The sequence below is a fragment of the Polyodon spathula genome, chromosome 26 (genome assembly GCF_017654505.1).
Source record: "Polyodon spathula isolate WHYD16114869_AA chromosome 26, ASM1765450v1, whole genome shotgun sequence".
Classification (NCBI taxonomy): domain Eukaryota; kingdom Metazoa; phylum Chordata; class Actinopteri; order Acipenseriformes; family Polyodontidae; genus Polyodon; species Polyodon spathula.
Window position 1 is genome coordinate 10,407,565 of NC_054559.1, and position 17,985 is coordinate 10,425,549.

A 17,985-nucleotide genomic window follows, 5' to 3' on the forward strand; every position below is an offset into this window, starting at 1 on the left:
TGCAGTGAGCCGATAAAGAACCTTAGCAGTTGAAACGGAAGATTATTTTTAATGCCTACCCCATTACCATGCAGTATTTATCAAGATTATGTTTGTCTTCAAGATAGTGTTGCATTTTACTCCCTGAAAATTTTACTCTCTGTGTTAAAATTAGAGGGTAAGTTACTCTCTGACACAAAACCTTACCTGGATCGCTGAGTACAGGTACAAAATAAAAAAAAAAAAAACATAGTAAAAACATACCGAAAGTGTCGGGAAAAATTCTTGTCCTTTCCCATTGGTTTCTGGAATCAGAAGCAGTTGTCAACCCCTTAGGCAGCTGAACAGCCAAAATCCCCCTAGTGCTGTGATCGAAATTATATACGACAAACGAAACCAATCAACCAGAAGTTGTTGACAGCTGCCAGCTTCTGTGAGCTTTACACAAAACAGCTGTGGACCATGGCAGATAACGACTGGCACAGCAGACCAACAGGTTATTATTTCTTTCAATAATTTGTTTAACCCTTTTCTATCAAATCAGTTAATCTCTGTGAAGTTGACCTCCTTTCATGGTTTTCATGTGTTCATCATTTATTCCCTTCTTTCCTCTGCTTCTTTTGCGAAAACTTTAGTATTCCAAAGCACCTTTGCAAGCCATGCAATCTGAAGTTCCCTGCTTCCCGTTTTTGGGATGTCACCAGCGGTTGAGTCTCTGTGTGGCGAGCGTCAGGAGAGGATGCTGTGAAGAAAGGAGAGCAGCGGTCCCACTGGAATTCTACAGGCATGTATCTGCAAGTGGGAGCTGCTGCTGAGATAATTAGACAGCTCCTGGAAACAGCTTGCCCACTAACTGACATGGGTGGAGAGAATGTGATGGACTGAAAGCAAGGAAAGCTATTGAAAAACAAAAAAGATTGATCCTTCCTACAGTAGATAATGACCAGTGCTTTATCTTTTATCCTGCACGGAATCATTCTGCACTAGAATAGCACATGCCAATAAAAATCGCTTTAAAAATAATGGACAGATATTCAATGATTATACAGTCCAAGTCCTTATATTTGGAAATGATTCTGTCTGTACTTTTTTTGTGTCCTACATCTAAATTTATGACATTTGATGTCTTAAGGAACTGTCATTTTGAAAGTCACTCCATGATGTAACATAATGCAAACATTGACAATATGTGCAATTTTCTCAGGATATGCTGATAATGCAAAGCTTGCTACAAACAACATGTAAATTCATGCCTTGCAGGACAATACATATGCTATATAAAGCTCTGATAATGCCTTTGAGCAACACTTTATTATCAACAGCATCAAACATTAATGAACAGCCTTTCACACCACTGGGATCTCATTATCACGCACAGCTCCTCACATGCCTGTGCTCTGCTTTGGGATTTAAGTCAGTAAATTGTTCTGTTAGGGTTTGTGGATGTGTTGAATTATTGGTTTACGTGAAGAAATAAACAAAGACACAACTTTAGCATAAGTGGGGGCATCCACCTCACTCCTCTAGAGCAGGGGTGTCCAATCATGATGTGTTCATTTAAACAATTTAGAACAAGGTTTGAACAAAGACCAAGAGTGGAAGGACCAACTTTGGACTCCCCTGCTGTAGACAAGCTAACAGAGTGAAAGTCCCTTGAAACATACATACATCTGGAAGCTTTCCTCAGATCTTCAGCCAATCCACATTGTTTGACTAGTTTGTCTCACAAACAAGTTGAATTCCTTAACAGTGATGGAAATATAAGACTCCCATTGCATAGCATTTTGGTTGATTTCTGGTTTTACTATAAGTTTAATAAGACACACCTGAGCTCTATACTCTGTGGCTAATCAAACCTGGAATGGGTAAAATTGCTATGCAATAGGATTCTTATTTCCACCCCTGTATAACTAAATATCCTTTTGGCTTCTGACATCACTCCTTTTATATTCCATTGGAATGAACTATGAATGTCTGGCTGTATCTAGAACATTCATATGCAAGTGCTAAGCTGTTCAGATGTCATATTACTAAATGTTTGTTTTGTGACATCACCTGAATTTGTTGTTACAGTCCTCTATGTTGCCCAGTGAGATTACATTCTAAAAAAATGGTTACCAAACCCAGCTGTCAATTTACATATTCTCCTTACACCAATAGGCAGAGTATATGTAATGTTTTCTATACTAAATCTTTCTTTTAATACTTTTCAATAAATAATTTCCATTAAAAAATAAATTGCCTTTAAATATTTATACAATACTAATATGTACTTACTATGATTGTATTGTTAAATTAATTTAATCACTATTATTGTCTCACATTACTCATTCTACTCTTTGGTATGAGAAAAAATCTTTATTTATATTAGTCATATTGTCCTAGAAAAACAGAGACCCTAATGATAGAACACTTGTGATTAATGGTGCACATCTGCCTGCATTAGTGAAGACGTGATTATAGCTTTTCAAAAGGTTGTGCCACGATACAATAGATCATTGGAGGGGGGACTGGAGGCAGTATTCAATTATTTGAAGGAGACTTTTGTATAGAAGAAAAATGCTCTTAATTTAAGAAACAGAAAAAAGGGCATTAGAGCTGACAAGCTTTCTGTTCTAATTCGGGGATCAATCAGCTACGAGGACCCTGTGTCAGGGTTGGTGAGGCCTGATCCTGTAATTAGTATGTTTTGTTTCATTATAAATATAGTTTGGTGGGTTTGTAATTAAAAATGGGTATAACTAAAACATTATTGTACAAAGTATGTGCTAGATATGGCAGGGCTGTGAGGTTAGGCTCCCTTCCCTGTCTAATCGAAACTTCACTTGCAGCCCGTGGCCAGGTGCAAATTGACTAATTAATGATCAATAACTTTAAAAAGGAGCTGGAGGTGGTGATTGGTAGGCAAAAAAAAAAACGTGGAGGCAGAAAAAAAGGCAGGGGCTGCAGCAGTAAAATCGTACTATTGTATTCTGACTGACAACACTTTTCATATCTTCTTATATCTTCATATTTTCTCCAGTAAACAGCACAGAAAAGAAAACAGTAGCCCATCATAATTTATTCTAATCAATGTAACTGTTACTCACTGCCAGCGTATGTTTAAAAATGAACTGTATACAACATTAATATAGCATTTCCATTTCAGGACCATGTCGTAGGAAAGCATGCATTACGTTGAAACACCACTAATATGCTAACATGCAAATGTTGTTGTTGTTTAACATGTTTCATCATCATTATTATTATTATTGTTATTATTATTATTATTAACTAAAAGGCAATAACAACGTATGCTTCTAATGCTACAAACAACATTTGCCAAACTAAAAACGGAGTGACTGTGATGCATGTACGTACACAGAATTGCCATACTGCATGTATAAATCACATTTTCCAGCAGAAAGGCATTGTCAGTACAAAATTTATTTTCCCTGCCATGGATGAAAACTGAAAGAGCAGAGCCTGGGATACAAAAAGCAGAGCCAGGGACACGCCCCTATCAAATCACACCCTGCTAACATACTTTGCAAAAATATTTTCTAAATAAAGTTGTTAAGGCAGGAGAAAGGCTTGCTGCCCAAACCTCCCTAGAGCAGGCCTTGGCCCACGCCGAAAGGGTTGAGCGAGACCGGACACCCAAGATGGCCAAGGAGGACAGCGACGGGATGAGGGTGCCACCGGTGTCAGGCAAACCATGCCAGAGAGAGGGGAGAGACGCTGCTGGAACTTACGGGAGTCATGGTCACCTGCGCACCCGATGATGCCACCCAGTACCATCAGCATCAAAGTGTCCAACCAGCGGGAAATGACAGCGGGGCAATGGTGGGCCGTATCGGCCAGGGAAGAGGCGAGTTCATCTGACACAGAGGGGCAGAACCTCTATAATGCTTAACCGCCCCTAGCTCCAATTACAATCGGCCGTGGCGATTACCCTTGGCAAAGTGGGAGACAGCCAAGAGCATGATTCTTGAGATGTCCACTGCCGGGGTAATCGAACCATTGGTCAGCCTGAGCCGCACCAGCTGTGCTGGTAAATAAGAACGGTCACTACAGTTCTGTGTGGATTATTGCAAGCTGAACGCAGTGACCCATAAAAACTCCCCAAAATCGGCGCAGCCCTGGACTGCATCACGGGCTGTCGCTGGTTCAGCTCCCTCAACGTGGGCAGTGGTTACTGGCAGGTCGAACAGGCCTCAGACGCACTGCCGAAGATCATCTTCTCCATTGGCCAGTAATGGCCTTCAGACATTTGTGCAATGGTCCAGACACGTATGAGAGCCTGATGGAACGGGTGCTCGTGGGAGTTCCACGGTCCGATTGTATCATGTACCTGGACGACTTAATGGTGCACGTCTAGTTCTATATATCTACAGGGATGAACAGCATTGTTGATGTGCCAGTGTCACGTGAGAGGGGGAAATGAAACGTACATCACCCAAATGAAGGGAAGCGCAGTTCATTAATAAGAGACTGGAGGTTCAGCGAGCAAGCGAACACTGTTTACCGCCCGCCCCTGGTATTTCCCCTTTGTGAGGGTTGATAATGGAGCAAAAACATGAAGTTCACACAGACAGATTTCTAGGTTGATGCTGCACAGTGTATTGTTAATGTGTTTTTCCCACACCCATAATAAATAATTTTCATTTTGGTAAATTAAGTAGTGTTAAGTTATTCTTTCCTTCTTTTTTTGTTGCTATCAATCAGTCCTGTCCTATCAGTCTGATATATCTGTCTATTTGACGGTAGCCAATTTTCGACTGAATTTACCAGGTGAATTCATTGACGTTGCTTGCAAGTGGAGATTAGAAGCAAAGCACAGAATATTTAATCACATCGTGACTTTCTGATATGAATTAAGAAGCTCTAAAAGTATGATTATACATTTTTATTTGTTTTTGCTTAGTAAAGATAAATAAATATTTACTTGTTTACCATGCTGGCATCATTTATTCCTTATAGAACTTAATGCAAAAGAGGAAAAAAAGCTTGGTCTGCGATAGTTGCAGTTAGGTTTGTGTGTGTGTGTGTGTGTGGGGGGGGGGGGGGGGGGGGGGGGGGGGTTACAGCCAGTTGAATTTGAGTGGGGGTGTGTGTACACTGCAACCTACCTCGCTTCCAATTTCTTATTCTTACTATGATTGGCTGCTAAGACAACAGGGCTAACCAGTGATTGGATAATGTTTTGTTGGGTGGGTTTTCATTGTGCACAGGTGTCCTAGTAACTGTAATATTATTTGTGTAATAGAAAATAAAAAAGGACTCGTTATTAATATCTTCGATTCACAGAGCCCGAATGAGTCTGAATCGAGTCCGAGTCACGAAAAATGCGACTGGATTTCGACTCGAGTCCTAAAAGTCTTTAGCCATTAGCCATGGCCCGGCGGCCCGGGCTGGTAGAGATAGCAGTTTGGCCGGTAGCACCACAGGCCCAACTGGGCCGGTAACATTTAACTAGTATATATATATATATATATATATATATATATATATATATATATATATATAGTGTACATGGCTTCCATTTCATGAATCCAGGAAAATGGGCAAGTGTGCTAAAAAGCTAAAATCTAATTTACAAACCATTTTTAAAAACATAACTACGAACAAATTCTAACTTTCCCGCAGCACGTCATATTTGTTGTACAGTCAGAATGTGAGACTATGTACCGAAGTGCTGTGTTGGTACTCGTTCCTGTGACATGGCAAATCTTTTACAAATCGGGTTTTGTACAACTAAACAACAAATAAGCCAAAAGGAAAGCAGTGAAATCAATAAATCATAAAGAAGTAATTATGTGAAAAAAAAAAAAAGAAGACGAACATTTAGAGTGGAGGCTTCATCTGGCTCCATTATGACAGTGAAAAAAGTAATGTTCTGCCTTTCCAACTCCAAGTATCTTGCCTTTTCTTATTAGTCACTGCATTGTTCTGCTTAACATTTAGTATGTCTTTATATTCATCATAACTTTAAATAAACCCTTCCAATTTCAATGTTACCCACATTTGATTTACTTCTTTTAGCACTTGCTATATACATTTTTTTTTTCAGTTAACACATTCAAAGTTCGCCGGTTCCATGCTCCCGGAAGATGTTTCACGACTGGCTAGCAACAGCTGCAGAAGCTGCTGTGTACAGTCAAGCAGGGATCTGTTAACATTAGCTAAAAACAAGGCAATAAATTTGGCAACAATATCAAACAGAATACGATTACTGTAGAATGCTGCTATTACAAGCATTGCATCATTAATTAGGGTCCTTACGTTTGATATGCAAATAACAACGGGTTTAAGGCTGACATAAAACTTGTTAAGCGTCAGCATTTTAAAAAGTAAAAGACATGCTTCTACTAGTAGTTCATGTATAAGGCTGTTTTTTTTGTGTACTGGAATGTGTAATATGCTATTGGAATATTTATTTATTTTTTGTGTAATTGTATATTTGACTACACTGACCCACAGATCCCTAATTAGGGTTATTATAATTCAGTTCTAGTGTTGCTGTGACCATATGGTAACAGCTCGGCTATATGTTTGCTTGTGAAAAAATGAGTATCATTTATCCGCATACATTTTCAAAGTTTCATTTTCTGAGAAGCATGTTAAATGGCTCAAGTAACATATATCGAAAGGCTTCTTTTAGCCACTTTCTTTTGAGATGTGGGCTCTCTTTGGTTACCATACACAGTTAGAAACATACTGAAAATAAAAGCCATCATGAAAAAATATATAAATATATTGGGCCAGGTAAAATTGCACCCGGGCCAGTAAAAACAGTAGCTCAGTAGTCTAAGGGGCCAGTAGTTAGGCCAGTGTCTAGCACCCTGGTCAGCACTAAAATGATTTTATATATATATATTATAATATATAGCTATATATATATATATATATATATATATATATATATATATATATATATATATACACACACACACATCAAATGCACAGAAGCTCTCTTTACCCTTGCAAGCTCCTTAGTTTTACATAGATCAGATGAAATTGCAGTTAAAGGTAAAGCCAGTCCTCTCTTTCATCTACATAAACCTGCACAGAACAGCAAAAGCCAATAGGAGCAAAAACCGAAAAATCTATTTTTAATAAACATCCCTTTTATTCATACATAATTTCATACATACTGTAAGATACACTGCAAAACAGGTGATTGCTAAAATTGGCACACATAGCCATGTAACCCAAATTCTTAAGAATTATCCACAAGTCATACAGCGCTGTACAGTGGGTCAATTAAAACACAAAATACAGCAATTAGTCATTGCAATTTGGGACAGAAGTCCATATTAATTTTTCTATTGAAGTAAGCATCTTAGCAGTTATATTTTACTCACCCAACACAGCTCATCTTTCGCTCTTGCAGTTTGTCATCGATCTTAGCCAGAAAAAAAAATGGATCTCTTTATGTAAATGAACTATACAGCAAGGTAAAGGCTGAGAATGGCAACAATTTGTCAAAGCACATGCATGCTGACAGTTACCAACATCAAACTGCTAGAGAAAATGACAGCAAATTAAAACCTACAGGAGCTTAGCTCTGGATAAATTGAAGTAAATCCATTTGAGCCAAAAATAGCAAATCTAGTGAGATTTTTTATTTATTTTGTTTTTTATGAACCAAACTTAAATATAAATTTCAGGAAAAACAGACATTGCTATACATGCATGTACCTGTTAATATAAACAGTATTGTTCTATACAGGAGTTTTAGAGCGTTAATCAATAACTCTCATGATTGTGTAATACATGTTGTTATTCAAAGCCCCCCACCCGCTCCATTACTGGTATTATTCTCTGTCCTGCACCACACAGACTATGAAGGTTATTTTTCCTCTGAATTATGAAGTCAGCTGTCGACCTGTTTCTGAGCTGGGCTCCTGGGAAGGGTGTTGACATTCCTTTAATACGAACATCGAAAAACAAGGCTAGGCTGCAGTGACCTAAAATAAAAATAGTGAGGACAGGCCCAATGCCAACTGGGAGACCGAGCCAATCAGAGGGAGGCTGTGCATGATGTTTAAGCTGGAGATTGATCCCTCTTATTAAAGCAGGAAAGAAGGTTTACAATGAGATGGCAGCTAAAAGCCTGAAACAGCAGAATTATTTCCCATAAATGACACCCCCTTTTCCCAGAAATTCAACCATCTTGAATTATTATTTTCGAGATGATCACTTGAACCATATGCACTGGTTCTTAACGTCTTGTCTTTCAAAACTTAGCAGAGTAATCAGTGCCAGGATCTGTCTCACAGCCTGGCTGTTATAAAGCAGGTATAATCTGCAAATATGCAGATGATCAATATATACTTCATCATATGCATGACAACCCGGACTGTAATATATGCAATCATATCAATAAACTGTACCTTCACTTCCTAAAATAGACCAACTACAATTAGAGCAGGTTCTTTTTAGAACAAATACAAGAACAACCTACGCATCTTACTGCATCGACAGCAAAGGATATTGCATCATTATTATAAACATGGCATGACATAATTTAAGGGCTGACGATAAAATTAAGGGAGTCTGTTGGACTTTATTCACATTGCTTTGAGTTTGTTTTTTCAATATTAGATCAGATTCACAACTAAAACATTATTATTATTATTATTATTATTATTATTATTATTATTATTATTATTATTATTATTATTCACAATATGTTACCAACACAGGTTGTATCCTACAATCACAATCAATTTTATAGTGTATTTAAAAAAAAAAAAAAACATGTCAGTTTAATACATTCTTACTTCCCTTCTCTGGACCCCCTGAAATATTTGGGGATTGTTGTTAAGAGCAGTGTTTCAATCACTCCTCAAATTCCCACTGACATCGCTCACAACCAGCACAATTTCTGCACAGTGGACTGCTGCATACAACACTAGTAACATGGAACCAATGGGGCATATATGCCATGGGAGATAGGTTTCTGGTAATGGACGGTCCGCCAAATACACACAGTATCTAAAGTCCTATGTACACATACAAGCTCCTTAGAACATAATTGTTGGCTTGTCCTTTGATGTCCATACCTCTAACAATAATGAACAACTTGTAAAGCTGGATCATCACAATAGAGTTTTGAAGCTCATTAAAATCTTGGCCTCCTGGGCTTTATTTAGTTTACATCCAGGTAAAAAATAAATTTAAAAAATCGAGTAAGATCCAGTGTACATGCCACCTCTAACCTTTTCATACTGGCGTATCTGTGGTAGACAAAAAACAATATTGACTCATCATTTAGTATCTTCAATTATCTACCTACCCGCTACCCCACTAAAAAAAAAAAGAATCCTAAAACTCCTAAAACATCCTAAAACATTAAGGTTAGGCTAAGCTCTCGTGATTTGTCATTGTGTAGCTAGGTTGAGTACATGATTGGATTTCCTATACAGTATGTGGATGACATCCCATTTCCTTAACCTGCAGCTTACTTGTGTAACTGGGGCAGTTCCATTACTGGACATTAAACAATATTCTAAAGAGCTCTTATCAGAGGCATGTGTACAAAGAACAACATCCCGTATAAATGTCTTTTCATTCTTTTTTTCATTTCTGCCTCAGGAGGTGTCAGTATCAAAAACCAGCTGTTATTATAGTGGAAGATAAGCATATTCCACTGGATTAAAAAAAAAAGTGCCAATTCTTGAGAGCAGAAAGGAAACCAATGGAGGTGCATTTCACTTCTAAAATGAGCCCTACAATCGCCAAGACCAATCTGAAAATAACTGGTCCTTAGGTATTAAATCTATTTGTCTAAGTTAAAACAGCAACTCAAAACTGATTATGCAATGTAACCTGCACTAATTTGTTTATCCGAGCATTTCTATTGCTTGTGCACTCTGGCAAGTAGGGCTTAACAGGGAATGACAGCGGAAAAAGCAACTAATTCAGCCTACTGCATCATTTTAAATTTGCATAGGGGTTGTTGATCAAAAATATATCTATAAAATTGTCTGTAAACATGGGAACAAGTAACTTCAAACGTACAGTGTATTCCAACACAAAGGTATACCGCCTTAAAGGAAGTATTGGTTAAACTCTAAGTTTATTTTTTTGCCTGTTCTAAAACATGGGGCTGCTTATATGTGTGAAGCAATCAGCATGATTTACTCATCAATCATTAAATTGCCATTTTAAACAGTTCATTAGCATCTCTGGCCATTGATAGAAACAAGACCAGTACCAATACAGTGCAGGTTCTTTTACTGTTTTTCTCAGCACATCTAACAATAACAGATCTGCCTGGTTACCATGTTGATGCAAATGTGACTAAATAACTGGCTAAGAATAAAATATTTGCTTAGAAACCACTGTGATGCAAGTGCTTCTAAATATAGAAGAAAGGTCATGTAAGAGATCACTCTATCAACATGTAGAAACTTGTGCACATCAAAAAAAGCCATCAACGATCTACTTTCTTAGGGACAGGACACCATCTGAAATTAATCTTTGTATCCAGTTGGGATATCTGCCAATGCTAACAGAGACACCTGTTACCTGATGCTGTCAATGAGTTGGTGGTGGAGATCTTCAGTGAGGATCATGGGAAGGGCGTAGGCCAGGTAATCTACCTTGCGCTCCGTTGCGTACTGCTTCAGCACAGTGAACAGCTTCTCCTTCACCTCGGGCTGGTCTCCCAGCACCTCCTCAATCTGCAGAAATGGAAAGAGCAACTCTAGCGTTACAGTTACAGTAGGCCACTCCGTCTCCCATGGCTCAACCAGAAGGAGTCGCTGTTGAGTAAGGAGAATGAAAGCTCTACCAAGAGAGAAATAAAAAAACATGTGGCTAAAATCACTTTCCCTTTAAAGTGTTCCATTATATTGCATTTAGTACATACAGTAGCCCATCTGTACCCAATTTCAAATCTTTATTTTATAAGCATATGTTGAAAATTGGGCTTCAATGTATTACACAATCTGCTTTTGCAACCCTATTAACATTTACAGATCCAGTTAACATTTTACTAAATATTTAATTATTAAAAATAAGAGAAATAAGAATTGAACTAAATAAAAACCATAGCTGAAGAAGTTAACTGACTTGCATGCTGTAGATAATAAAGAATTACAATTATAAGCTAAAGATGCCAGATGCCATTTGAATACACCAAGCCACTATTAAAGAAGATAACCTTTTAGAATTCAAATGATCCTCAATTTCTTAAAACTATAACTCTCAAATGCATTTTAACTTGACATTTTGAAAAAGAAAATGCATATACAGAATCTAACATTGAGATTTTTTGCATATCGTTCCTGCATTTTTAAGGGCAGGGAATGAGTAGATTTAGTCTGTAATTTTTGGGTAATCGAATTCCGACAGGGAATTTTAATAGTCCCTGCACTATGGGGTCAGGCTCAAGCTGTTTTGGCAGGATTTACAGTTCAGCCTCCCATCGAGCGTGGGTGTGCGATGGTAATTTTATTGTGTTAAAACATTCATCAAATTGATGACACAATCATTTAATCAGAACTAAGGTATGCCCACAATAGTGAGCAATAAAGCTCAGCTTAAAAAGTACAAGAAATATGTTTTTCTTAAATCAACATGACAATCATTTCTCTCAGTGACAACAAACTTGGGATGTACATGAAGCCAAATCTTAAACACCAAAACATACCGAAACTGGATTCTATAAACATTGGTGAAAAAGCATGCCTCAGTCAACTTCCAATTGAACTACGACCTTGATATACACCTCCTGTTACCTTGGTGTTGAACTCAAGGGCTTTGTGTTTGCGCTCCTGGTGGACGCTGTCACCGCTCTGATCGTAGTCTCGAATGCTACTGCTCGCTCTCTTCTGCCTCCTCCCCACGCACAGCACACCCAGCCGCAGAGTGCTCCCGTGCGAGGCCTTGATCATGGTGGCTGCGATCTCATGCTGCTTCACCGGTATCCCATTCACCTCCATCACGTAGTCGCCGGCCTTGAGCCCGCACTCAGCCGCCGGAGAGTTTGGTAGGCAGTCCTCCACCAGTAGGGGGCTGTCTCCCACGATGGTGAACCCAAAACGGCCATCTTTCCCTGGCGAGATGTCCACCTACAAATGTGTTGTTAAATGAATGTCTGTTCTTAGTATAAAAAGTTTGTAAAAGCGAGTTCATGTTTCATGAACAGGCCTCTTTTTCAGTGTCATTAAAACGTGAAATGATTTTGCAGCAAGAAAAGCAGTAAACAATAAGAAGAAGAAGAAGAAGAAGAAGAAGAAGAAGAAGAAGAAGAAGAAGAAGAAGAAGAAGAAGAAGAAGAAGAAGAAGAATGTTTTAATACATGAAGGCAATGCAAGTACTGAAATCATACTGCCAACCTGTTCGATTCGTGAGACCACACCGATGCTGGGTGGCACATTCTTGCATTTCCACACCATGCTGATCAGAGTCTCTGCGTTCATGGAGGAGACGTTCTGCCCCTCGATCTCCAGGATCTGGTCCCCAGGCTGGAGACCTGCAATGTGTGCGCTGCTCCCATCCTCTACATAGAGGATATAACAAGGCCCAGACCCAATGATTCGGAAACCAAACTCCTCCGGCCAGCCCTGGTTCGATGCCTGCATCGTAAGAACTGCAAAACACAACAAATGGAAGAAAATAACTAAACCAAGGAACACTGGACTGCAAACACAAACTTGTCCTGTACCTAGTCCTGGGGTTCAGAACTCTCTTTAGGTATATTATTGAGAGCTATGAATAAGTCTCACATGAGGGTGCATGTTTACTATTAGTTCATGTGGCAATAGGGGAGGAACAGCTAGTTTAATTGTATAAGGCCAGTGTAACATGGACACATACTGGTGGTCACACTCTATACTAATAGCTTGCCAATAGAAGGTAACATGACTGGGCAGGAGGAATCAGAATGCAAGCCCAAGCCATGACAACAGCATTGAAATGGGCTGAAGAAATGCTGACTAGGAATTATTGGGGGTCTGCTTCCTCATTAGTCCACAGTGCTCAAGGGTTCTATATTCGAACGTACCAATGCAACACCATGTGGATTGATAAAGGATTACTACAAGAAACTCCTTCAATGGCAGATCAAATAACCTTTTTACTTCTGTTGATTTAAGATTACAATTGTATATGCATTCATACAATTAACCCTTACCCTAACCTTAAAAATGAAATTGCCATATTTTTTTAAGGTTGCAAAAAGCCATAAAGAATGATGCATGTGAGGTATAATTTATGTGTTCTAGAGATTTCATTTTAACTACCATAAAATGAATAATGTAACAGTACAAAATCATGTTTACTACTAACAAAAACACGCTTTTTAGTTCTTAAATTAAACTGACAAGCTGCTTAAAACTGAAATATAATATTTTTCACATACAAATGGTTCAAAGTAACTGGGTAAACCTGGTCTTCTTGATCCAGGTGACAGAATTCAGTGGTTAAATCATGTATTTAGTCCAGTTTGAAACTTGCAGCAGGCATGTTGTGAACAGCAACGACCCATATGTTTAGATGCCCTGATTTTCTTCATCTCTACGCTTTATTTAGCAAGCTGTAATCTGCAGCAAAACCACAACAGCTTCAGTATTTCAGGGGTACTTTTCCATGTTCAGTGATGTACAACGATGGCCAAAAGTTTTGCATCACCTAGATCACCATATATATAAGAACATAATCTCATAATCATATTTTTCAATTTGAGAAACTACAAAGCAGTAATTCAATATGTTAACATAACATTATTCAGCAGGTTTCATTCAACTTTATGAAGCAAAATAGGGTGATGCTAAACCTTTGGCCATAGCTGTACATCATGTATTCCCAAGGGATTAGATCCAATACCAAGCTTGAATTCATTACCGATATCCAGAAAGATAATGCCTCCTAGATTGATTTCACTCTAACCCTGTCTAACAATACCACAAATGCTACCAACTGTAAACTAAATACAGAAAATTCATTGGACCATTAGTGTTGTAACATTTAACATTACACTTTGTAGCTCTATATTTTAACAGTTACATGCACTCCACTTTAAGAAATAATTGCAGCTGCAGAAGACGCAATATATTTGGTAAAAACAAGTGAAAGTGTAGATTTTATACATATGCTTTTACAGATAGACTGACGTACAATAAATATAAATGGATATTGCACACATACTATGAACCAAATAAAATGCTACTGAAATCATTGCTAATCAGCAGAAAAAAAAAAATTCTGAAATGAACAACTTGCAATACACAGCTCATGTACAGTACTAGATGTTCCCTGAGTCACACAGGTTTTATATCAATTATATATGTAACATCTGATGAGAAAATTGGATATAACTCTTTCAAGCAAGGAATTACTAGAGAAATCAAAGCAACCACATTAGGCCCTTTTGTTCACTTTGCAAAGCAGGTCAAATTCTATATCAGACAAAATGAAAATCTACTTACAGAAATCTTTGACCGCTGAACCAGACCCAGATGAGCTCTGTCGCTTAGAATATCTGCCTTTACGATTTTTTAGAAACTTCTTCATTTTGAGTCAAACCTAAGGCCTGTAGGAAAGAACATGGGCTTGTATTCCCCTCTCATCAACAACCAACTGGTTTTAGGCTTTTGGAATTTAAAGGAGCACAAGGTATCACAGCCTTGCTGCACATCTTAAAGGTGAGTCAAAAAATTGCAGAAAAAAAGGATTGGAAGAGAGTGGATTTGTATCACGGAGTACATGTGGCACCTCTGGTGAATTCGGCCAGTCCTGTTAGAGTTCTAATCAGAAAACTAGGACACATCGTAGGGCTCTTTAATAATTCTTCCACAAGAAGGATACTGCGAGGACCCTTTTCTAAAAACACACATCCCTCTGAGGAATAGAGAATTGGCCCAGAAAAAAGAGTGTGCCAAACCTTGGAAGGACGCCAATTGCTCTGCTGTTAATTGCGCTTTCTATATAAGCAGCAGCTATAGGTGAAGCACAGTAAGTCAAATGTAAGCCCTGGGGTTAGATAAACTGCAGTAAAGAAAGAAACAGAAGATACATTGGAGGGTAGAAAAAGATACTAATCAGGATAGGCTCTTTGCAGGAGGGACACAAAGCTCTGTAATAGGGTAATATAGTTTTACTCCGTCAAGGTCAACCCATGTCATATGCTGACCATGGCAATTTGGTGTGGTCATCTTTCAGGTTACCATGCTTTTTTCATGTTGCTTTTTCTGTGCATTTTTATTAGTCATAGTTTTTACACTGTTTTACTGTGATTTAACTTGCTTTCCCTGCCAAATATACAGTGCAACCTATTTCAAATAGCAGTAAGGTTATACAATATCTTGCTGCAATGTTACTGCCGGTTTACATTCCCTAAAGGTAATTTGCGCTGAAAACTGCTTGCCACTATGTTGCTTAACCTACTTTTAACACTACAGCTTGCAGCTCTAGGTGGTAAAGGAAATAGGAGGAGGGGAATGTGTATTCAGGGGTGTAATTAAACATTTCCCCCTTAAAAATATGGAAATACATCCTCTGCAATACTACGAAAGTTGTTTTCAACACATACAATATGAAACTAGTCACTGTCACGTTTACAGAAACAGGGAAGGAGAGTTCTTACTATTCATGACTAATTTACAAGTATTCATGGCTAGCTAGAGCGCTTCCATAAGAACTTGCAGAACTAAAGGAAGAGGAAAAATACTAAAGTATATCGCTGACAAAAAAACAAAACAATGTAACAGCAGCCCCACAATAGAGACAAAAATCGCTAGCCACGTTTGCAAAAAACAAATACATTGTTTGAAATGCTACCAGTTATAACCATCATCACTGAAATACAGAAACAGCAACACCTCCAGGCCAGTTACGGTGTTTCTTAAGAAAGATTTTAGTTTGCAGCAAGACAACAATAACAACAACGTAAAAACAGACTGGCTGTGAGGCGTGAGTTAATGAAAGAAAGCCAGAGGGTGTGGTAGAAACGCATTCATAATTTAGTGATTCTACTTAAGTTGAAGAAACGCCAACAAATTAAAACTACAGTGGCACCCTTAGCTGCTATTACACTGAGCTGTATTTCTTTTTTGCTGTATTGCATCGACTAAAAGTCAACAAGGTACAGTATATGAGGGTTCGAAGAGCCAGTTGCTTAATAGAGCACTTTTGTGAAGGCATTATATTGGTAAACAGTCATAACATTGATCACCCACTAGAGGTAGCTCACCACAAGCTACTAAAAACAAATTCTACATTAAAAAAACACACCAATGAACACATTACAAGAGTAAACCAGAATAGCAACAGTAGGTTTGTTTCGTACTGTACAGTATAAAGATTCTATAGGACAGATGACTAGTTTTTTTTATTAATTTATAAGTAATAGAATCACATTTGCAATAATGACATTCACGTTTTAAAAACAGCAACTATGAAAAGCTCCACACGTAAACACATTGTAGATCTGCATTCCTCAATTGCCTCCATGCTCAAGTCAATACATTATTAAAACTGGGACTCCAAAAGAAGAACATAAAGCATTTGCTTGCTTACCCTTGTGCACAGTGACCAGCAGCCAGCAGAACTCTTCGCAGATTAAAAGAAAGCTTAACGTGCCCTACAAAAAAGCATCAGAGTGGCTTTAAAGCGTCTGGGAGCAGGTACAATCTGATGGCACTAGTCCAAGCTTCCCTTGCTAGTCCAATCCAGCCTCTGTAACCTAATAGGCCATTGAGTATGCAAGCAGTCCCCAATAGCCTCAGAAAGAATATCTGACATAAAGGTTTATGCTGCAGCATACAAGCACAGCTGTAACATAATACAGTACTGTAGTACAATATGTCTGGTAGCCATGTGTATGGATCTTTTTTAAGTACAGAGTAACTTTTTCTTGTTTAGGTGCTACTTTTAAATGTTTTATGCTGTACAGTAGTCCACTATTTGACAGCAGCAATATACATATCTGAGTAGCTGCTTAGTTCTTCTTCAACCTATATTATAATTAAAGTGTTTGAATGTTTACAAGGAGGACCGAAGGCTCAAGGCTATATAGGGTCTTCAAACCCTGAACCAGTTTGACAGAACTCAATCCAGTGTCTCTTGGTGAGATTTGAACGAGATCCCAAAGGGGTGAATGTAAGGAGTGTTTCCATTCTGCAAAATCAAATCCTCTGATAACTGTAGGGCTGATAGAAATGTTGGAAAGTGTTTAATACAAACTGCATTGTTTTAATTACTAGTTTAGTTTGAGACAATGTATATTGCATTATATAGTGTATCTGACCGATACTGTAAGTTATTGTTAATTTCAGTTTTATAATATTGAAAACTTTTCAGTTTATCCTTAATGCCTTTTCTTCTGTGCACTGTAGCCTACTGGGATTAGAGCAAATAGCGGGGCTCCAAAAAATATAACGTTACATGTCCCCACGTGTTGCTACAACTGTTTAAATAAAGTACCAGTATTTTTTTTATTGTTAACATCCTGACAACTTTCTCTACTTATAACTTTAAAGTCTGTTACAAAGTTTTTTTTTTGTTGTTGTTTTTTTTAAAATATCCGCTCTAGTGCTCTGATAGTTTAAGGATTATTGTCAAACAGGTAACACAGCAATAACGATTCATGATGGGGTACCGAACAGAAAAGCCAGAGCACTTGTTATGTTTTTTAAATTGCTCTTCCTGTAGTGATTTAGAGGACAGAAAACTCCAGTGCACTAGAGCAGACATTTTGAAAATAGCTTTGAAACAGACTTTAAAGTTATAGGTGTAAAAACTTAACAATGGAAAGAAAAATTACAAGTTATTTCAGCAGTTGTAACAGGGGGACGTATAACTAATTTTACACATTTTTCAAAACCGCTCTACTTACTATTTAACATCTTAAGACATTTTAGAAGTCATTGGGTAGTTCCTTTTAACATACTAAAGTACATCGGACAACTGTTCAATTTAAATGAAGTGATTCGGTCTAGCAGTAAAAACTCGTCCGAGCCTGACAAGTTTGCTACAGTAACTTTGCTTTCTTCTCTGTGATTTACAATCCTT

General features: G+C 38.0%; 1 protein-coding gene across 1 annotated transcript in view; it reads right to left on the reverse strand.

The window, feature by feature from the left end:
- LOC121300929 (delphilin-like) overlaps positions 1-14,672 on the reverse strand; it is a 48,182-nt gene extending 33,510 nt beyond the window's left edge. The window contains exons 1-4 of the mRNA XM_041229919.1: positions 14,403-14,672; positions 12,312-12,565; positions 11,712-12,044; positions 10,498-10,652 (exon numbers count right to left, since the gene is read on the reverse strand). Coding sequence (XP_041085853.1) covers positions 10,498-10,652; positions 11,712-12,044; positions 12,312-12,565; positions 14,403-14,487 — 827 coding nt within the window. The 5' untranslated portion in view covers positions 14,488-14,672. The remainder of the gene's footprint in view (positions 1-10,497; positions 10,653-11,711; positions 12,045-12,311; positions 12,566-14,402) is intronic.
- Between the last annotated feature and the right edge of the window lie 3,313 nt (positions 14,673-17,985).